This window comes from Pollachius pollachius (genome assembly GCF_949987615.1).
Source record: "Pollachius pollachius genome assembly, chromosome: 15".
In the NCBI taxonomy this organism is placed as follows: Eukaryota; Metazoa; Chordata; class Actinopteri; order Gadiformes; family Gadidae; genus Pollachius; species Pollachius pollachius.
This window is the reverse complement of record NC_136948.1, coordinates 19,368,458-19,391,724: the sequence shown is the minus strand read 5'-3', so window position 1 is coordinate 19,391,724 and position 23,267 is coordinate 19,368,458. Positions and strand designations below refer to the sequence as shown.

At 47.8% G+C, this 23,267-nt stretch overlaps 2 protein-coding genes across 2 annotated transcripts in view; both read left to right on the top strand.

Annotated features, from left to right (window-relative positions):
• The first annotated feature begins 5,653 nt into the window (after window positions 1-5,653).
• LOC307086758 (mitogen-activated protein kinase kinase kinase 7-like) lies at window positions 5,654-15,371 on the top strand. The gene is made up of 14 exons (XM_079752076.1): window positions 5,654-5,920; window positions 6,121-6,231; window positions 7,274-7,339; window positions 7,647-7,692; window positions 8,136-8,274; window positions 8,502-8,626; window positions 8,870-8,998; window positions 9,920-10,050; window positions 10,594-10,678; window positions 11,853-11,980; window positions 12,613-12,760; window positions 13,383-13,444; window positions 13,744-13,859; window positions 14,828-15,371. Exons 1-14 carry the CDS (start codon window positions 5,855-5,857, stop codon window positions 15,003-15,005), a joined length of 1,530 nt encoding a protein of 509 aa, XP_079608202.1. The 5' UTR covers window positions 5,654-5,854; the 3' UTR covers window positions 15,006-15,371.
• Window positions 15,372-20,910: 5,539 nt separating this feature from the next.
• The window catches only part of LOC307086803 (transcription regulator protein BACH2-like), a 33,111-nt gene continuing 30,754 nt past the window's right edge, over window positions 20,911-23,267 (top strand). The window contains exon 1 of the mRNA XM_079752135.1: window positions 20,911-21,133. The gene's annotated coding sequence lies outside the window, so the exon portion shown is untranslated. The remainder of the gene's footprint in view (window positions 21,134-23,267) is intronic.

Here is a 23,267-nt window from a genome sequence, read left to right as displayed (position 1 = left end):
CCGGAGGAAGGGAAAGGACCCGAAGCCGGGTTTAAAAGGCGCACCAGACCGGGCGAACGAGGAAGTGCCACGGAGAGAGTCCGCACCACGAGGAAGTGCCACGGAGAGAGTCCGCACCACGAGGGGGTGCCACGGAGAGAGTCCGCACCACGAGGAAGGGCCACGGAGAGAGCCCGCACCACGAGGGAGTGCCACGGAGAGAGTCCGCACCACGAGGAAGTGCCACGGAGGGATTCCGCACCACGCCGGCGAGCTAGAGGCTCACGGAGACCCTAGCACGAGTATACAGACTATTTATGCTGCGGAAATAAACGCCGGCTGCGGCTTGAACCCCTGCTTTTTGTGTAATTCCTACCGGGTATCTGACAATCGGGGAAACGGGTTGCCACATATGGTGGAGGATGCGGGCAACTCGACCGCGCTACGGGCCGGTTCTGTGAGGGAACCCCCTTCAGCCGGCATGCAGAACCCGGATGGGACCGCCGCGACGGCCGCCCAGCAGCAGCAGTGGGAGACCAGGGAGAGTCTGGCCCTCCTCTACGAGGCCGTACTACGGCTCACCGAACTCGCCGCCGCGACCGCCGCCCCGATGCAGCCGGAGACGACGCCGCCAGAGACGACGCGGCCCGAGACGGGGCCGCGGGAGACGAGGCCGCGAGAGACGAGGCCGCGGGAGACGGGGCCGCGAGACGAGCCACGCCGGCAGCAGACGCAGCCATGCATGCGAGCGACCTGCTGGGCGCAGGGGAAAACGGGAAGCCCGACCATACCGGCGCGGGTAATGACCCAGGACACGCAGGCCCTCGTGGATACCGGCAGCGTGGTCACTCTCCTCCGCCCCGACTTGGCGGGCGGGAAGGAGGGCGCGCCCATAGAGGTGACCTGCATACACGGGGACACCCGGACGTTCGAGACCTGCCACGTCGTCATCCGGACCCCGCACGGGGTATTCACGACGCGGGCAGGGATCGTACCCCACCTACCGGTGCCGCTGCTAATCGGGAAGGACTGCCCGATCTTCCACCGGCTACAGGACCCGGCGCGTGAACTCCGGAGCCGGAGAGAACCACCCCGCAGAGGGGTGAGGGGAGCTCAACAGGCCCACGGGGCCACCAGGCCTCCGTCGCCCCCTGGAGGGCGAACAGAGGAGGCTGAGCCCGCGGCCTCACCGGAACCAGGGGCCGTGGCGCTGCTCGGGGCCGACTTGGAGCCGGGGCTCGGGGCCGAGCCAGGGGCCGGCGTCGGCACCGAGACGGAGGCGGCGGGGACGTCGGTCGGAGCAAGGGACTCCGCTGGAGGGGCGGAGGACGATCGCCTGTCCGTGTCGATCCCCAGCGGGAACGCCGTCACGCTGGACGGGGATGGGGACGGCCTCCGTGGGACAGGTGGACCTGTGGGGCCTCCGGATCCCGACGGGAGCGCCGACGACCGCCTGGTCCCCTCTGGACCCACGGGCCACGGCGATGGCGACGACGACGACCTGATGGAGGTGGCCGGGGACCCCGGCCCCAGGGGTGCGTCGACCGCTGGGCCGCTGCGGCAGATCGCGTTGGGCCGCGGGTGGGCCGATCGGGCCCGGAGCCGGTGGAGGGCGGAGGGAGGTCGTCCTGGTCGCCGGCCGCACCCCCCTGGGGCGGATGGCCGGAGCCGGGGACACCGGCGCACGAGTGACGCGGTGGTTCCGGGGCCCCCGAAACACCAGGTATTATCTTCTAGGGAGGGAGGTCATCCTGGTCACCAACCACGCCCCCCTGAAGTGAATGGCCGGAGCCAGGGACGCCAACGCTCGAGTGACGCGGTGGATCCCAGCCCTCCAGAGCGTCAGGTACTATCTCCTTGGGAGGGAGGTCATCCTGGTCACCAACCACGCCCCCCTGAAGTGGATGGCCGGAGCCAGGAACGCCGACGCCCTGTCACGCCGGGATGCCTGCCTGAGCGGGCTCACCGACGACCAGGGGCCTGAGCAAGCGGTGGAGGAGTGTGGCATCCCGCCGCCGGACCTCGGACCGGGCGGGTCCGCGGACACTCAGTAGACTTGGTTTACCGTCGCCAACCCCCAGCCGGCGACAGAGAGCACCACGTCTCTCCCCCCCCAATCAGCGCAATCAGGGACACCTGGCCGGAGGAAGGGAAAGGACCCGAAGCCGGGTTTAAAAGGCGCACCAGACCGGGCGAACGAGGAAGTGCCACGGAGAGAGTCCGCACCACGAGGAAGTGCCACGGAGAGAGTCCGCACCACGAGGGGGTGCCACGGAGAGAGTCCGCACCACGAGGAAGGGCCACGGAGAGAGCCCGCACCACGAGGGAGTGCCACGGAGAGAGTCCGCACCACGAGGAAGTGCCACGGAGGGATTCCGCACCACGCCGGCGAGCTAGAGGCTCACGGAGACCCTAGCACGAGTATACAGACTATTTATGCTGCGGAAATAAACGCCGGCTGCGGCTTGAACCCCTGCTTTTTGTGTAATTCCTACCGGGTATCTGACAATCGGGGAAACGGGTTGCCACAACACACACACACACACACACACACACACACACACACACACACACACACACACACACACACACAAATATGGTCTTCTCTATGATAATTATCACCCTGTGGGACTGTGGATAGCTGAGCAGTCCCTGGTTCAACACAGCAGTACAAAGAACAAGCAACATTGGATATCAGCTTCCAGTGGAGCCCATTGCGTTACAACTGCTTGTTAATGATTTGTATTTTCTACCTTGTAATCAGTACACATGAAGCTTAGAAATATGATGCAACAAAAAACAGTTTCTCCCCTGAAACTTGTCAGATGTTAATGGAAAACTGACCTTTATTTTAGAAACTGTAAGCATGTATTTGTTGATACTATGGTATTGGTTTACTTTTCCCCTCCTTTTATTTATGCAAATTACAGTTTGGGCTGGTCCCCTTGCATACATGCATGTAGTAATTTTTGCTTGAATTGTTTAAAGAGAAATCCAAGAAGAAACACACACATTGTATTATTATTATTTAAGTTTTGATATCTTATACTATTTTGTTGTTACTGTTTTTCTGAAGTGTGTTATTAAAATGGTCTATTGAAGGATTTCTATTTGTAAGAAATATTTTTGAATTCTTCTTTCGGGGGGGGGGGGGGGGGGGGGGGTGTAATTCAATGTAGAACCGCCACTGGTTGGAAGGTCGACACTTCACTGCTTTTGTTGACCAAAAGCCGCTGACTTTCACCATGGCCAAGGTGGCTGAGCCGTGGTCCGCCCGCCAGCAACGTCATCTGTCCTACATTTCGGAGTTCACCACGGATTTACAGCAAGTTGCCGGTAAGGACAACCAGGTGGCGGACTGCCTGTCACGGGCTTTGGTAGGGGCAGTCCATCTTGGCTTGGATTAATACCGCATTGCAGCGGGCCAGAACACGGACCTGGATGTGCAACTCCTGAGGTCCTCGCCTACAGGGCTGAATATAGAGGATGTGGGTTTTAGCGATGCCGGCACCACGCTCCTGTGTGACATCTCCACGGGCAGTCCTCTGCCAATCATTCCCACGGGATAGAGGCGACAAGTTTTTGATGCCATTCATGGTCTCTCCCACCCAGGTTCGAAGGCGTCACAGAGATTGGTTGCGGCTAAGTTTGTTTGGCACGGCCTCAAGAAGGACGTTAGGGACTGGGCTAACACCTGTCTTTAGTGCCAGCGGGCCATGTTAACGTGGATCTGGTCGGCCCTCTGCCCTCCTCTCACGGTTTCACCTACCTGTTGACCATGGTTGACAGGACCACCCGTTGGCCTGAGGCTGTGCCACTGACGTCGCTGGCATCTGTCGAGATGACACAGGCATTTATCAGCACCTGGGTTGCCCATTTCGGCACTCCTTCGGACATATCCTCTGACCGGGGCGCGCAGTTTTCATCTGAGCTGTGGAATACTGTCGCACAGAGCCTCGGAGTGAAACTCCACCACATCACCGCACATTACCCACAGGCTAACGGTCTCTGTGAGCGATTTCATAGGTCGATGAAGGCTGCTCTTCGTGCCAGCTTCAAAGACAGCAACTGGGTCGACAAGCTCCCGTGCCGGGTTTTGGAGACGGGGGACAAACATTTTGTGGTGGACATGGGCGGAAAACCGGAGCCACTCTCCATTGACCGCCTCAAGCCAGCTCACTTGGATGTGGCCAGGCCCATTGAATTGGCCCAGCCCCCACGACGCGGACGACCTCCAGCTCTGCCCCCGCCCCCTGCTCCCCTCACTCCATGCCCCACATCCGTGTCATGGCGGAACACCTGCCGCAGTTGTGGCTCCTCGACCTCCTGTACGACATAGCCGTTGTGGCCGGTTAATACGCCCGCCTCCACGATGACTGTCTTGTTTTTGTTTCCTTCTTTTGGTGAATTCTGGGGGGACCTGTGTAGTGAGTGTAACATATCATAATTCACCTATGTTGTTAAATGTTGTTCTTTACACTGTTGTAGGCATATCGTTTACTGTCTTGGTTGTTCAGGGATCGCTGTCCCTTTAAATGTTAGGAACGTCTCATGACGTAGAGCCCCATGCGGGATTGTTTCTAATTGCAGCGCGTTTTGACTTCCTGTTTTTTCTAACGAAATAAACGAGTCACGCATTCGTGTGCTCAACGTCAGAAATTGTCTTTTTCCGTTTAATGCAATTTCCACAATAGCATTATTTCAAGATTTATTCAGGGAATTAGTTAATAGAGTCTTTCAACTTAATTTTGTTTAATATTAAGAGATAATAATATGGTGTATGTATATATACTTTTACAGAACACATATTTTTAAACTTTTCTTTTCAATCTAGATTTAGATAAGGACTGACAATTAATAATTGATACCAACCAGCATTGATTGCATCCACCTGTCGTTCACTTGGGTGAATTTAGTAGTTCCGCTAAGAAACATCTTAAGTGAATTGTTACAGAAAAAAGTTGATGCAAGCGACACATGACACATATGCTTAGTACCCACGGTGAGCTAAAGCGCTTTCGAAACCGTAACAACCACTTCTCTACTATAATATCTAAAATAATAAATGAGTAATGAATAAATAAATTGATTAATGTCATATTACGTTTGATCAATACCTGTGTGACCGTGCCACACACACACACACACACACACACACACACACACACACACACACACAGACTATGCTATCGTGTGTGTGTGTGTGTGCGTGTGTGTGTGTGCGTGTGTGTGTGTGTGTGTGTGTGTGTGTGTTTTGTCGCCCCCCAGCGTTGTGAGCCAAAACAAAAGTAAGCCGTGTTCAAGAGCATTCATTTTTTTAAACAATGAACAAAGGCCCGCCATACTAATTTATAAAACTGTAGAGGTAACCTATCTTACCAGCGAGTTTCAGATACATGTTATTAACTATATGTAAGCTCCTCGTCTTGCGAGTCAAAGTGTGTTGTTACGCGAGGAGGTGTAAAACCTGGAGGCTGGCGAACCCTTCAGAATGTGTTTTTTTTTAAACAGTTCGCCGAGTGAAAAGCAGAAACAACTCATACTTCCAGTGTTGCCAGATTGCGCCAGATTTCCCGCCCAATCTGGCAACACTGGCTGCAGCGCGCTTCTTCCAGTGTGGCTAGTGTTGTGCGCGAAATGTGTCCCAATCTGGCAACACTACATACTTCCGGCATTCAAGGTATCGGATGGAAACGATTGCGAAGGATTAGCTGGAAATAATAATAATAATAACAATAATAAGAGGAAACCGGGTGACCATGCGTGACGGAGCCGTCCCGGAGAGCACAGCGGGGTTTGTGGATCGATCCTCTTTCCATGTGAAGCAGTAGCTGCACACACTTCTCCTGCTCGGGGAGGTCTTTGTGTCTTCGCGATGCTCGAAACACCACCTGGGTTTCCCTTTGAAGATATCAAACGGGAAGACATTGAAGTCGGAGAGGTAACATATCCAGTGCATCTCCTGTGCATCTCCTGTGCGTAAAGATCTAGAAGAGGATATCTACCTGGGGTTCACTTTTATCATGTCCAAACCTTGGGTTGTCCTGCCCCCAAGAAGACATGAACATCTCTCGATAGCGTTTTAGTATCGCCTCCATTCCGAATGTGCATCTCAACACTTTTTATGTTTGTTGTGTTAAGGTTGTCGGGAGAGGGACGTTTGGCGTTGTGTACAAGGCCAAATGGAAAGGCAAAGATGTGGCCATCAAGACCATCGAGAGTGAGGACGAGAGGACCGCTTTCATCGTGGAGGTGCTGCAGCCCCTCACAGACTGTTGTTGCTATGGCTTTGGATTGCGCTGTTACTAAACTGTTGTTTTTCTATGGCTTTGGGTTGTGCTGTTCCTAAGCTTGAAGGCCATCCATGTGCACGTTATGCTTCTATGGCTTTGGATTGGTTTGTTACTGAAACTGAAGGCCATCTATGTGCACGTTATGTCCTCCTGCTGCTGTATTTTAGCACATCTTGGAACCTATCTTTTGTTGATTTTAGAAAAGATCTAACATACACATTCATGCTTTTCACAGTAACATATTACTGCTGACCAGTTATTGTACTGGTAGTATTGTAGCCTGTTGTATCCTTTCCGATTATACAATAACCCAGCATTAGATGTAGGTGTAAGGTGTAATAGTTACAAGTGGCTTCAATTTATAAGCTTGTGTTCAACTGACCACCCTCCCTAATCCCCAATACTAAAAACAAGCAAAGGAAAAAGGAATAATCGTCTGTATTACAACTCATGTCAATATCTGACTGATGCAAAGAGTTGACGATGTCATCAGTGCTAGAGAAATGCCAAAGTTATCCTTCATATCAACGATAGTATTATATGACCTATGGATAGGTTACGCTTATGAATATAGGTGACGTTAAACATTTAACAATTCTTTATACAATACAATCTTAACCCCATGGATTATCTAGGGATTCTATTTAGTAATATTTATGTAAAAAATTCAGTTAAACTATTATTACTATACTAATTATAATTATTATATTAAGCTCTATTTATTGAACTTTTTTTCTTGCAATATATAAGATAGCCCCTGCATTTAAAACCTCAATAAAATTACAGAAGATCAATCGTGCGAGACCAATCATAGACAGGATGTCTTAAAATGACTAAATTAATACAGCGGTGGGTGGACAATCTGTGTATGCATTTTTTTTTAAGAAGAGATTGAATAGATTGAACTGAGTTAGCCAGCCCGATGACCTCAGTCTCTTCATGTGTTTACAATCTGCGTGTGTGTGTATCGTCTTCAACGTTTACCTATGTTTTCTCCACAGCGTCGCCAGCTGTCCAGGGTCAACCACCCCAACATCGTGAAGCTCTACGGCTCCTGTGACAGTCCGGTCAGTCAGACACATATATTGGTTAGCTAACTGCGATAACTCCACTCTCTGGTAGCTCCAAAGATGTTATTGTGTCGGTTGGAAAAGCATCTAGTGACTTTTTGTAACATGACCTTTCGGGTCACTGTCATTTTTTTTGTATTCATTCGAAATGTCTGCATAAATATATGAATACGGTTTGATTGATTGCATTCTTGAAACATTTTTTCTATTTTTTAAAGCGTATCAATGTGTTCAGCCCAATCAATTGTTATTGGTTTTGAGTTGATACTTATGGCTGAAGATAACATATGTGTTGTTCCTATAGGTGGGTCTCGTCATGGAATATGCTGAAGGTGGATCTCTGTACAACGGTAAGAGTCTTCCAGATAGTTCCATTGTTCATTACTGCTATTTAACTACTACTACTACTTAAACTCCTATGTTCTCATGTTGACTTCATAAGAAAATAAGTTAAGTTCCTCATAAGATTGGCTTTGAATCCAAAGACTTACATCGGTTAATGCACATATTAACTCACCGACGGCAGAGTCAACCACGCAGGGCGACGGTCTGCTCGTCAGGAGCAGTTAGGGTGAGGCGTCTCGCTCAGGAACACCTCAACACTCCTGGGTTGGCTGGTAACCTTCCGGTTACCAGCCAACCCGCTCTACCTCCCGAGCTAAGCCGACAATAGTTTTTGCTAAAATTCCCCCAAAATCCTTTTGTGAAAGGATTTGTCAGAAAGGTAAACATTGCAGAGGCCCGCTTCCATAACGTAATCGTAACGTTTCACCGATGTCTGCTCCGCCCGCAGTGCTGCATGGTGCGGAGCCCCTGGCGCAGTACACGGCATCGCATGCCATGAGCTGGTGCCTGCAGTGTGCCAAGGGCGTGGCCTATCTGCACGCCATGAAACCCAAGGCCCTCATCCACCGCGACCTCAAGCCCCCCAAGTAAGACCCTCAGTGGCGCATGGAGACCCAGGATGTTGTTTTTGGTTGGAAAATAATCCTCCAGTGTTTCCCAAAGACTTGGGGCCCCGATTCAGGAGCTGTAGTCATATATATAAGTTTTATTTATTATTTACTGTACTACTGCTCTCTTGAGTCCTGTCAAAAGTATAGTATTGCCCGACCCCTACTAACATCCCATTATGCACTCTAATGTCCCAACCTCGCAGTCTGCTGCTGGTGGCGTGCGGCACAGTGCTGAAGATCTGCGACTTCGGGACGGCGTGCGACATCCAGACCCACATGACCAACAACAAGGGCAGCGCCGCCTGGATGGCCCCCGAGGTGTTCGAGGGTCAGCTTTATGTTTCTTTCCTTCCCGACACATCTGAAATCTCCCCGTTTGTCCCTGGACTTTGTTGTGATGAATTTACTCTTGAATTTCCTTCGGGACAGATGGAGTATTGTCTATCGATTGCGCCTTCTTATTTTCTACCCCCTCCCCTCCGATGGTAGACTGGGTGGGGATGCCACCCCGATGCACGCAACGTGACAACCGTGTGTGTGTGTGTGTGTGTGTGTGTGTGTGTGTTGACAGGCAGTAACTACAGTGAGAAGTGTGACGTGTTCAGCTGGGGCATCATCCTGTGGGAGGTGATCACACGCAGGAAGCCCTTCGACGAGATCGGCGGCTCAGCCTTCTGCATCATGTGGGCGGTCCACAGAGGTCCGCCAGTCCAAACTAACTCACTAACCAATCCAACCAGGATCCTTTATTGCCAAAGTGTCCCAGTCAGACTATTAGTCAGACTCTCAGTCTTATCTTGGACAATAGATTTTAAACCAGTGTGTTTTTAGTCCGCACATGGGTTCAGGTTTCATTCTATATTTGCTTAAACAATTGGAAACATACATTTTGTTACACGATCCGACCGTCTGGCTGCTCCCTCCTTGAAACGTCTCTCAAAACCATGGGGGCATAAAGAGACGTAGTGTGGTATTAGTGCAGCAGTACCTGTCCACCAGGGCTCACATGGTGTATTCATTTTTATTGTAGGAATAAATAAACCTCAATCGAATAAATCATGTAATGTGTCTGGAATAGACATTTATTTGCGTCCGGCGGCGTGTGCGAGCTGTGTAGACCACTGCACTGGGGAGATCACTTTACCCGCGTGAGGATACTTCTGTTGTCCAACAAGAAACACTGCTGAGATAAACATAGTTAGCCTGCTTGCTTGTTCGCTAGCTTATCCGCAGCCATGAGAAAATGTAACGCAAAATGAAACAAAATGATGTAAGACCTGTAACACCAACCGAGCACTAATTGTTAATTTTTGTTTTACATTACATAGAACAGTCAATCTACTTGCAACCTTGCAAAACAATTCCAGGTTAATCACTGTCATTTACCTATACGCCGGTGGGCCGTGAAATCGTCTAATTGGGATTAAAGAGTCTTAGATAAATGGAACTGGTTGAAACCTGCAGCTACCATGGAGGCAAAAGAGCTAGAGAAACGCAACCGGTTGGATTGGTATCGGCAGACATTTACGCTTGCGGTGTCTGTTATGGGAAAACCTCATTTCATCAGCTGTTATTGCGTGTATTCCAGCAGTAGTTCCTCATAACGTGTTTGTGTGTACAGGCACCAGGCCCCCTATGATCAGAGACGTCCCCCCCACCTTGGAGAGTCTGATGACGCGGTGCTGGGACAAGGAGCCCAGCCAGAGACCCCCGATGGAGGAGGTGAAGAACACCATGGGGGGTCTCATGAAGGTATGCCGGCGTATTGGTTAATGGTTTATTTGTATTGGGACGAATGCACAAACACATGTTATACCATCTTTCTGATGCACTGGATTACAGTACTTTAGGCTTGCACTTATTTGCATTGCCTGTCCCAGTTTTTCTATTCTACTGCTGCAATTCTATTGAAAACAACAGTTTCATACACAATACTGTAAGTTATACATTGCAATTTTTCTATCATACATATTAAAACAAAATATCTGAGTAAGTGTTAGTACTTTCGCACAATGGAACGATTTTATGTAACAATATGTCAACATTATTTTTTAAGGGTTTAGCCCCTCCATTAAACAAATAAAAAACTGATAGTAAAAGTTTGTTTCTTTACACACTCCCCCTAACCTACATGTCGCCTACATGATTCTTAATGTATCCACTCCTCTTCATCATATCTGGTAAATACTAGTAATTGCACAAGTGAACATACGTCTTGGGGAACCAGGTGAAGGAACTGAAATCCAAATGCAGTGCAGCCCGTCTGGACCCCGTTAATGTGTGTTGTTTCCATAGTATTTCCCTGGCTCTGATGAGCCCCTCCAGCTCCCCCACCAGTATTCAGGCAACAGGAGTGGCTCCTCCTCAGGCACCAGCACCGGTGAGTGGCCTCCCCAACAGACCCCTCAGACACCTCTCATTCAGAACACCACGTGGGCCGTATGCCCCTATAGGGCAGGGGTAAAAATGGTGGTGGGCTCGCTGTCGGACCAATTTCAGATTCAACTTTGCTTCTTCCACCTTGAGTAGATCAATTGGTGGGCACATTGGTGAAAACATATGTGTTTCTCCATCGATAACGGTGACTGGGGTGTTTCATGTTGTTTATGTGGGTCACCCCAGTCATTTTATCCACAGACATCCTTTTCTAATGGGTTTTAAAGTATTTAAATTATTTATTATTATTATTATTATTATTATTATTATTATTATTATTATTATTATTATTAGATTATAGACTATATGTAGTCAGGCTATTGCTGAAGAAATGTTTAGCTCACTCACTCGCACTTGGGCTACTCAAAATGAGTAGCCCAAACATATATTTATGTATTTACCTCTTATTACCTTCTCATTTATCAGACTATTTTATAAAAAAGTGAATTCTTGGGTTTTTCAACACATTACAGAGCATGCCATGTGGCTCCCCGGAGGTGGGGAATAGAAATCCATGCTAAAATAGCCTGTTGCTGTTTTCCTTTACCCCAACTCCATCACTATTGACGTCAAATGACAGGACTTCGGGCACGATTTTTGCGTCTGCGGTGAGCTTTGCCCAAAGAGACACGGATGGCTACGGCAAACACTGCAAGCGTTTTTCACATAATATCCCAAAAGTGAGGAGAAAAGCTAGAAAACCTTCAAGGTTATCCTTTAAGGAGCAGGTAGTGCATCCTGCTCTATGATGCCCACAGGTTAGACTGAAGATCCCAGGGATCGAACCCAGAACATTTCGGCTGGGAGTCTTGAGCATTTTGCAATGAATACCAGTCTGGCTTTGGCTTCGGCAATTGATTCCCAATTATGGCAAAGGCCTGACGGATTGTAGAGAACATATTTTTTCTTGTTATTCAGCCTATTGTATCGAAAAAGGTTTTGATTGGTTTTGCTTCACAATTCTTCAACTCCGCCATTGCTTTGAGATTCTGCAGACCGTGATTCTCCTTGTTCGTCCTGAACCGAAACTCCTTCCCCCTAGTGTTGATTTTCTCCTGCAGTGATGGATGGATGGATAAATAGGGTAACCCATGTGTCTGATCCGTTTCCATGGCCAGGATCGTATGCGGACTACACCATCAACAGCCGCAGCGGGAGTGGTGGGTTGGACCAGGGCGGGGGCTCGCAGGGACGGGAGGAGACCCTGAAGAGCATCGAGGTCCAAGTGCCCTTCAAGCCTTCCAAGGTATACCCCCTCCCCCCCCCCATGTAGAACAAGCCTTCCAAGGTATACCCCCCCCCCCCATGTAGTATAAGCCTTCCAAGGTATACCCCCCCCCCCCATGTAGTTCAAGCCTTCCAAGGTATACCCCCCCCCCATGTAGTTCAAGCCTTCCAAGGTATACCCCCCCCCCCATGTAGTTCAAGCCTTCCAAGGTATACCCACCCCCCCCATGTAGTATAAGCCTTCCAAGGTATACCCCCCCCCCATGTAGTTCAAGCCTTCCAAGGTATACCCCCTCCCCCCCCCATGTAGAACAAGCCTTCCAAGGTATACCCCCCCCCTCATGTAGTATAAGCCTTCCAAGGTATACCCCCCCCCCCCATGTAGTTCAAGCCTTCCAAGGTATACCAGCCCCCCCCCATGTAATTAAAGCCTTCCAAGGTGATGTGTCACCTATGTCATTCTGTCTTTAGTGTAGAGTTGGAATAGGAAAACGATGTTAACAATTAAAACAAGATATAATTGGAGAGCTTTCCATGTGCATACTCCATTGACTGTGGTCATAACAGAAGTGGGCATGGATTCAGTTTTTGAGGTGCTTGAAATTAATTGATGAAGCGTGTGTCTGATTCTGTGTGTGTGTTGCGTTGCAGACGGGCACACTGCGGCCCAGTCTTCCCCTGTCCAGGAGGTCCAGCTCTGATAGCCAACCAGGACGCTCTCAGAGCCCTGCTCTCTCTTCCGGGCCCACCCCCATGCCCGTTAGCCAATCAGAGCTCAGGTTACCTCTGAGTCCTTCTGGTAGGTCTGCTGCTTTATAGATGTTGAAGCCACAGAATATCTCGATGCATCTCCCTGATTTCCCGACTTTTCACGTTGAGATGTTTAGGCTGTTTATGAACAAAGACTCCCACATCCGGTGTCTTTCAGAAATATCAGGAAATATCAGTAGAGGGTTACTTTCAAAAGACTAGTGGCAAGTGGAGTTCAATTTTGCCAACTTGCATAGTGTGTTGGCTACTCCAAGTTCATTACCACTGTGTATTAATGTGTCCCTTTTTCTCTTCGACCCTTATTAAGTCACAACACATCTTTACGAACATATTGTTTCATAGTCCTGTCACTATTTTTATGAAGGAGAAAATAGGTTGTATGTCAATGAGGCTGAGATTGAGTTTTTTCCACCCCACACCTCTAGGGGGCGTCACAGTGCAGACCATTAGTCATGTCTTGGAGGGGTGGTGTTACTGAGTGATGAGTAATCTTCGATAGTAATAGTGCCACTTGTGTACAATGTGGTAGCATGTGATGGTACAATGACTGTTTATGCAATTGTGATTGAACCCCTCATCTGTGTGGGGGTGGAAGAGAAAAGCGCTTTGTCCGAGTGTGAGCATTTAAAACGTGCATGTGTCCTCATCAGCCACCAACGGGGTGGACAGCTCCATACCCATGGCCTACCTGACACTGGACCACCAGCTACAGGTAAAGTCCAACGGAACAATGCCATTTAATAGGAAGATACAGCCCAATCCTACAGACGGACTGTTCTAGATCATTGATATTGAATTAAACTAATTGAACGCAACTTCCGGGAAATGTTGCTAAGGGTTTCCATATTTGGCGTTGAGGTGACTTACAAAGATACTTTTCAGTTCAATCACATTCAAACCTTGCAGAAATACAAAAACGTGTCACTGCATTCATCTGTATTTTGTTTGTGACGTCGCAGTTTTGTCAAAGCAGCCGTTAGTATGCTAAAAGGCGCTGTGACTGTGCCCTAGCCCCTGGCCCCATGCCCCAACTCCAAAGAGTCCATGGCGGTGTTTGAGCAGCACTGCAGGATGGCTCAGGAATACCTGAAGATCCAGACCGAGATCACACTGCTTGCCCACAGGAAGTAAGTCCTCACGAGTTCACTCGAGTCGCGTGATTTGTGGCTAGATTGATCCCAGGTACCACATTTCCCAAGTGAGTGATAAGATGTTGTAAGGGTGGATGTTGAGTGAGGGTGTGCTTTATATGTGCTGACGTGTTGTAATGTTTTAATGTGTGGTGGAATGTGTCTTTGGGTGCAAAGTTCTGCAAAGTTCTGTTACGATACATGTACATATGTGTATTATGTTTTATAGTACATTACTTAATTTGTGCGAATTAATTATATTCAAATGAATGGTAAGAATGCTTCTGACCAAAGCGCTCTGTGCCTTTTCTAATGGTAGACCACAGGTGAGGTTGAGGTTACTGAAGGACCATGTCAACTTTTTTGTCTAGACAAACCATGAAGAAAATTGGTATGTCATCAGTATGTCAGCACTTGGATAAACTTAGAGTCCTCCCAAATGGGTCCGTTTTGTGTGGGGTAAAAGAAATGTGCTTAAAGTGTCATGTGGAGCAAAAACTCCAATGGGGAGGAAAAATGGAAATGCAATCTGCAGGCCCTTGAAAGGTTTCTAAGCATGGCTGTTGTGCTTGTTAAGGCTGCAATTATATCAGCCTCTTGCACTCCCAGCCCGCCTTCTTAACCTTTCCGGGCAGCCTAATCAAAAGTCAGAGTAGGCATGATTTATTTTGGTTGGTTTCCTTAATCTGATTTCTGATGTCCTTTCTCCAGCCCATTGGTCAGGACGAGTGGAACATTCTCGGACCGAAACACATTTTGTCTAAAGAACTTTTCGGTCTCAGCCACCCAAAATCAAATCAACTTATTTTGAAGTATGCTGAGGCTTCAGGGTCAGTGGGGGGTCATTTAATGTGGCCCATGGGAAGCCTTTTCAAACTGTAACCATGATTAAGGGCTTCACAAATTGACCTAACTCATCGTGTGTGTGTGTGTGCATCTCTGTGCGCGCGTCTGTGTGTGTTCAGGACGGAGTTGATCTCGGAGCTGCAACAGGATGAGCGGGAGACGCAGAGCGCCACGCGCCTGGCCCAGGAGCACTGCCAGCTGCTGGAGGACAACAGGGGGCTGTCGGACTACTACCACGGCCTCAAGAGCCAGAGCCAGCAGCAGCAGAACCAGCAGCAGCAGAACCAGCATCATTAGCAGCAGCATCAGTACACCTTTTAACAACAACAGCAGCAGCATCTAGGAACACCAGCAACACAGCTAGTGGAGTGGGGACGGGCAAAGGTTTGCTGCTGTAGACAGGAGAGGAGGTTTCCCTGGTGTGTGTGTGTGTGTGTGTGTGTGTCCTTCAGCAGTCTATATAAACTCTGTACCCACAGGCAACAGACGCCCGTGCACATCAATTTTTTTTATGGTTTGCCGTGAGAGCTGATTCCAGGTCACACTGCCGGCGCGTGTTTTTGTGTGTGTGTGTGTGTGTGTGTGTGTGTGTGTGTGTGTGTGTGTGTGTGTGTGTGTGTGTGTCCACTAGGACTTGGGAGTCTGCCACAAAGGAGAACTGTACTGAGCTCTAAAAGAAATAGGAAGAGTTGCTCCTTCCACTTCATATTCTTTGCCCCCCCCCCCCCCCCCCCCCCCCCCCCCCCCATCGCAGCCTCAGGTGTCGTCTGTCTCCACGGAAGTCGTGGCCTACAGTGCCTGGAGTGGTTCTTAGGACGAGGGAAGCTGCAGAGCCTGTTCTGCCTTTGTTTGCCAAATCGCTGCCTTCCGGCACAATGGGGACGGTCCATTGGTCCCCAGTCCCGCGGCCGTCCTCAATGGCACAGGCGCAACTGAGAAAAAACACTGTTTTTCTCTCAGCGTTTGTGTTTGTTAACGCACAAAAAACAAGGTTGGTTTAAATAAGGGGAGGGAGGGAGGGAGGGAGGGAGGGAGGGAACTAACGGTGTAGATATTACCGGGCTTGTGGGCCTTCATATTGTTGCATTTTAAAAAAGGAAAAGAGGTGAAAAGTTTGGGAGTTTACAATCCTCAACATGTATTACCGTGCGCATTTCATGTTTTATTTGTTGATCTTGTGCTTCAAAACCCACTGTTTTCGAAAACCCACATCTTACCAATCTTTGTACGTCCTTCACTGCATTTATTGTATTATTTCGACTGTAGATGCTCAGTGTCCATTCATGATTTCGAGAAGCCAGAGATTTTGTTTGGGCTTTGGGTTGGGGCAGCAAGCAAGGGGAAGGTGTATTTGTTTTTCGCTCACAATATGTCACAGGATCGTTAATGTCTAATTTTCACAATTTGCCTTAGGATCTTGTTAGTGATAGACAGCAATACTGGATTGCGAATCTATTCATCTCAAGTTTTAAATTTATGAGTGTGTTTTATTTTATTTTTTACTGAGACCATGCACATGTATACACAAGTCCTTGATTTAGTATAATGGCCGCAGACCCCCTATTGCAGGTGTTTCCTTTTCTCTCGACCAACCTCCCTATCAAACAGTGCACATTTTTAAGATGATCACCCAGTATTGAGACTGGTTAGAGTTTTTCAGGGCCAACATACTGAGTATCTGTAGACCAATGCTACTGACAAATTTGTTCTTCAAGAAACTTTGTGGTGGCCTGGAGCTTGTTGACTTTATGGAATAAAACAATGTGTTTCTCTGAAACTGACAGGTGTAACTTCAGTGTCTTTTGTGGCAGCTTGTTTGGTTTCTATGAATACATGTGTGTTTGATGAGGAGCTGGTAAGGGTGCGATTGTTTACACGATTGAATCTTGAGAAGATGAAGAACGAATGAATACACGCGAGACAGTTTCTTTGTATGCACCACACTAACAAACGGATACTTTCACTGGAGGCTTTCACCGTGCATAATCACCTAGGAGATAGGTAGAAGAAATGCATTCCTACACGTGTACCAACATGTCCCTAGCAATGTATGATGTGCACAAATATGTATGTGTGTAACACACACGTTACAGTGATAAGGTTGATTCTCTGTCCATTCGTCTGTGGAGAATCTGTTAAAATCTGAAAAAAAAGAACTTTTTAAAATGTTCCCACCACACTTACCATCATTGCCACTTTGATTTGTGAGCGACTTTTGTCTCTAATGGCAGGAAATTCCGTGGTGAGTCTGTACTGTTTCCATAGCAAAGCAGTCTCTCTTACATCTAAAGAATATGGCTGTATCCCTTTCCATCCTGCAGTCTGATACGTTATTGTAGTTAATTTGATTTCATCTCTTTGTTTGAGTGTGCGTGTCTGCGTGCGTGCATGCATTCAAGATTGAGGTCGGCTGATAAGTAAACCATTTGGACTAAGTTTGAACCCGAGCCCCCGTAACCAACACTTTTACTACCGTATCGACAACGTCACTCAACTTCTGCACACAAAAATCTCCACACCACAGACTACATGCCCCGCCCCCTTCCTCCCACACACACAGACACACGCACCAACACCCATTTTGCCTAAAGCGCACCAAAAGCAAAATAGGAAATTGTGGAAACCCCAAAGTTGGTGTGTTCTCATTTAGTGACACGGTGGGTTCCAGCGCTGCACAGTCCTCCTTCAGCCCAGTGGGCGGGGTGCCTTCAGCCCAGTGGGCGGGGCTCCTTCAGATCAGTGGGCGGGGCTCCTTCAGCTCAGTGGGCTGGGTCCAGCTCCTGGGTACACTCGTAAACACACCTTCTTTGTCATTGAAGGCCCAGGGATTACTTTTCTTCTCTGCAGCCGTAATCAGTCTCACCCACTTGTTTGTTGACGTTGTTGTTGTTGTTGTTATGGTGGTCATTGGGGAGTGAGTGAGAAGGGGGGGCTGGGGTGTAGGCACTTTGTTTTATAGGCTTACCGTTGATGGATGACCGTTGATTAGATTCAGTTTGTCTCAAGTGTCTTAGCAGAATTTCAATAAGATAGAGCCTTTTCGGAGTCGCACTCATAACACTACTCATGGGTCTGCTCGTTGTACGAACCACGGCACGGGGAGTAGACTTCTTTTCACTGGGTGAGTGGCCTGGTCCGTTAAGGAGCAGACTCATAAATGTCATGAGCGGCACCTGTGTTTGTCCTATGATGACGCCTCAGGGGAAAAGATCTATTCATTGGGCTCCCACACAGTCGCTGTGCATCATACATGCTACATGGAACCAATCAGAACGTAGAGTCATATGTATGTATGAAAGTAGCTCATGGGACTTCATGGGACTTCATGGGACTTTGTAGGAAAGTAGCTCATGGGACTTCAATCACAGGTACACGTACGTAAGTACGTACGTACGTATGTATGTACGTATGTATGTACGTACGTACGTACGTATGTATGTATGTACGTATGTATGTATGTATGTATGTATGTATGTAAATTATGGCCCCTATTGCACTCCTGAACATCCCTGGAAGGAGGGATCCTCCTCAAGATTTCTTCCTTGCTGATTAAGAGAGTTTTTTCTTGCACTCTGGGGTCAGGGGGGTGTCGTAAATATATGACCTGTTAAGCCCTTTGAGACTGTACCTGTGATTGAAGTCCCATGAGCTACTTTCCTACAGTAAAATCTACCCTTGATGAAACTGCACAGAAACTACAGCCACAGAGCCTGCTAAGAGCTGTCATGAAATATCTGTTAATGACGCATTTGGCATAGTTTACAGTCCACTGGCACTGAGTTAACCCAATGAATGGCAAGAGTTATGTTTGTTTTACCACAGGTGGAGAATTCAGTGTGTACTTCCTCTTTTGGGATGGATTGTGTTTCAGGCAAACAACTGAATTAGTGACCCCACACACTGGTTCAATTGCTGGAGTCAACATAAGGTTTCTGTTTTCTGCCACCTATACATGGGCCACTCCTGGATGGCTTCTATTTGATGTGGAACAACAACTCCTCTCGGATTTGATTTGAAAATGGTTTGACAGACTGAATGAGCAGCTATAAATATTTCTGGATGAGACACACATTCTTTGCACACATTTCTACACGCACGACATGCAGTGTGTGTTTAAGTGTACTTTAAATTACTAATAATTTTCAATCAAGTCCAATTTGCATTATGGCAAAGAGGAAACTCCCAATCTAAGGAGTAACAGCAAGATCCTTGACTTCCAATGCATACTTAGATGTAGGCCTACATGTGAAATCAAATGAAAAGAAAAAGGTTTTCACAAGGCAGCAAATGAAGTATGTGAAAGATTACATTAAAAAGGGGCTCTTTGTTAAATAAGATACAAACACGCGCGCACACACTCCTGCACACACAATTTCATGGATAACCATATCACTCCATTCATGGTTATGTTCTAAAGAACCCAGGAACCCCACCCCCAACACACACACACACACACACACACACACACACACACACACACACACACACACACACACACACACACACACACACACAGAACAGTGAACAGTGTCTGCTGTGTGGAAATCAGCAGCGTCTATTTATGACATCTTGACATTGAGAATATAGGCTGATCTGAATTCAGCCGCCGTGAACAGTGTGTGTGTGTGTGTGTGGGGGGGGGGTGGGGGGTGGGGGGAGTCGCTGTCTGCATCTGCGGCAACCTGATAAAATAGCAGTAGCCTTTGCCAGCTTCTTCCTTTGGGATTACCCCCTCCCCCCTCCTCCTCGTCGACACACACACGTGCCACACTACAGTGTGTCTCGATTCACAGTCATTGTTATGAAGTCCTGTAAGGCCTCCAGAGAGAGCCGGCTGGAGAACCCAGGACACACTGCAGGGTTTGGGCCATGGGATGGTCCTCTGTCAACTATCCAACGCTCATCATTTATATGGCACTAGTTTTTATTTAATTTTGGGAGGGAGAGTGGATTACTACTATATACAGTAAAAATATATAACTACGTCGGGAGAAGTAATGCAACATTGTATTGCACCTGAGTATAATGATAATAAAGATTGTTTTCTGCTGGTTGTGTGTTTTGCACTATAACAACTACAGAAACCTTTTGCTGCTACTTTCTTACATATACATAGTAGACTCTTGTATCAATTGTTTATTTTTAGGATTAGTAAATGTGGTTAAATGTTGTACACTTTATTGTTTACTTTAGTGTTAGGAAATGTCTTGTCTTTATCTGTTGTGCCTATGTACTTGATCTCTTTCACCGTGGGATAGTGATAGACGTCTTTCGATTCCTTTGTATATCGAGTTCATGTGAAGATATTGACAATAAATCGGACTTTGACTTTGATTATGATAGGCTTGTATTAACTGACAGAATATAGTGATTTAGGACACAGTATAAGTATTTAGTTGTAAAGTGGGTACAGAGGTTTGACAAATGGATCTCTGCAGATCTCTGTCTATTACTAAACTGTATTCTGGGTCTTCTAATTAAAGTGAATACAATTTGCATGTACGGATACGACATAGTAGTATAGTAGACCTATGCTGACAAAACATAAAACACAGATCATGGAGGCATTTAAGGCTGTAAGGATATTATTGAATAATGGCTCGTGCAGACGTAACGTTACATTTCCTTTGTTATGACTGCCCACTCGCTGGGTTCATAGAAGGATTAGGGGGATTATTTTTGGTAACCATAATAAAGATGACTATCAAAAGATTAAATATTGGAATTGCTTACTATATTTAGTCATTTTAGTCGAGGCTGAAATACTCATGCAGGAGCTCTTTGTCAAATGAATGATTCCAGTCCGAGTCTACCGTCCACTCTCTCCCCTCCTCCAACAGAGTGATTTAGATGTATGGCCATAATGAGTCGACTCCTGTTAATCGTAGCTGTCATCATTATCCACACGATGTTTACGATGCGTGATTCCCCAAGTCCAAACGCCCCACCCCCCTTTTTAGAGTAAATGTCAACCCGACGGAGACCACGTCGTCATTCCGCACAGAGCTTTGTTGTGAATGAGGGACACGGTGACGTCAGTGCCCAAATGTCAACAATGTAGCGCTGGGAAGGGAAGGCGTACGAGTGCACACACACACACACACACACACACACACACACACACACACACACACACACACACACACACACACACACACACGGCGGAGCGACGCACGGAGCAGCATGCACGCCGATGGGCTTTTGATTGGATAAAGCGTCAAGCACACACATCGAGAATCGAGTTATTTAGCAACTTACAACCGAGGCCAGTATCGTGTTTTTTTAATACATCCGTAGAAAAGGGTGATATTGATGACTATTGCAGAACGAGCGCTTTGAGGTCGGCGGGCTGCTGGTGAAGTCACCATGTGGAATCAGTCCTGATCTAAGAGCCACCAGAACGCTGACGCTGTGCAAGAAAACGGGTACGTTTTGCGGTCCTTTTGCAAATATGTGGGTTTTTTTTTACTACGTTGTGTGTGTTTTCCTATGCACTCGAGTGTTTGATTTGGTAGAACGTGGTTTCCCCTTTACATTTGCGTTTCGCGTGTATTTTTTTTTAATCGTGATCACGGTTGGTGTGCTTTTAATAAATAACACGAGGGCGATACGGCAGATGTACTATCACACGGGAGGATTTCTTTGTTTGGAAACGTGTTCTCGGTGTTATTGGGGATATTGTGCGGCGGCAGAGCGGTAATGCGGTCCGTGGACAGTCTCATTGTGCAGCGCTGACAGCGCGCTTTGTTGTGTGGGGGGCTTGTTTTGCAGCGCTCCAGAGTGCAGTGGTTGGGTGGTCGCTGGTCAGCATGACTCTAGTGTTCACAGCGACGAGGGGGCTCTGTCATCTTGCGGAAGGAAAGGGGGTGCAGGGCTGCTGGGACAAAGGATCCGAGTTCCCAGCTCCCATTCCCGCCCTCAGCCGTCGCACACTCGACTCCTCGGGCCACCGCCGCCTGGTGCTCGATGACGGCTCACCGTCCGTTCGCCATGCTGGGTCGCACCGGCACGTTTTAGGGGCTCATTTAGTTACTTTCCGGTGATTCCGACGGACGGAATGGCTAGTCAGTGACTATGAGAATGTCGATGCTACGAAGCGATGCTTCTGCACACATGACACACAATCCATGAATGTGAAATCTAGCGCCTCTCTTTAACTCATAATTGCTGGTTTATGTTTAGTAAGGCACGGCAAATAAAATATAAAGACTTTACAATATAAAAAAAACTACAATTCTATTTTATTATGTGTAGTTTTTACATATGTAGGCTATCTTTTTGAACGATCATTTATTTTTAAGTGCATACAATTATATGTTCATGTGTGTTTTGCAAATCCATAAACTGCATTATTACTTATACAATGATCAGTCTTAAGCTAAGCCTACTTTCTTTTCAGATTTGATTTTAAAATCCGTGTGTGTGTGCGTGTTTGTGTGTGTGTGTGTGTGCGTGTGTGTGTTGGGGTGCGGGGGGATGGACATACCTTTAGCACGCCTAGGAAATAGAGAGACTTGCATCATTGTTGTGAAATGTAAGGAGGGAGTCAGAGAGCGAGTCGGGTGGGGTGGGGGACTCGCGCGACCCCTGTCTGTTGTCGTCCAACGAGCCGTGCAGAGTTATGAAAGACCCCCCCCCCCCCATTCACCCTCTCTCTCTCTCTCTCTCTCTCTCTCTCTCTCTCTCTCTCTCTCTCTCTCTCTCTCTCTCTCTCTCTCTCTCTCTGCCTCAATCTCTCCCCTGGTTTAAATACCGGTTAAGCGGAATGTAGCAAAAGAAAGAGGACTGAGGCCAATGAAATATGTATTATAAGACTTCTGGAGCTGCTGGCGAATGGACCTGAAAGCTCGGTGGATGAAACGTGAACTGAAGTACTCAGAGACTTAATTGAGTCTAAAATCGAAGAAGAGCTCTCTTTTGTTTATATTCAAAAAAATACATTAGACACAGCACCGTTTCCGGAGCACCTGAGTGCATGATTTGGCATGGGTCGTTGTTGACACATTATTCACACAAAGAACGTAGCGATGGAGAATATTGCCATATAGCAGTCTACCTGTCCCCTGGACCGAAACACCTGTGATCTCTTCGCGGAAAGTTTGTGGCTGTACTGTAAATCAGGTGATGTGTGGTGTGTGTGTGTGCGACATGGAGACTTACTTGTGTGTGTGTGTGAGTCTGTGATGGGGGGGAGGGGGGGTGATGGGGTGTGTGTGTGTGTGTGTGTGTGTGTGTCTGTGTGTGTGTGTGTGTGTGTGTGAGAGCAACATGGAGACAAGACCTGTGGGTGTGATAGTGTGTGATGGAGGGTGGGGGTGATGGTTTGTTTGATGTATTCTGTGTGTGTGTGTGTGTGTGTCTGTGTGTGTGTGTGAATGGGTGTGTAACATTTGTGTGCACCAGGGTGACAAGACGTGTGTGTTTGTGTGTGTGTTTGGGGTGGTGGTCGGGGGGGGGTTGCGTTCCGAGAGATCCTCTATGCGATACGTGTGTGAGAAGCTTTTGTAAAGTGAAGAAGAGTGTGGTAAAGTCGTGTAGGTAGCCCCCCCCCCCATCTCA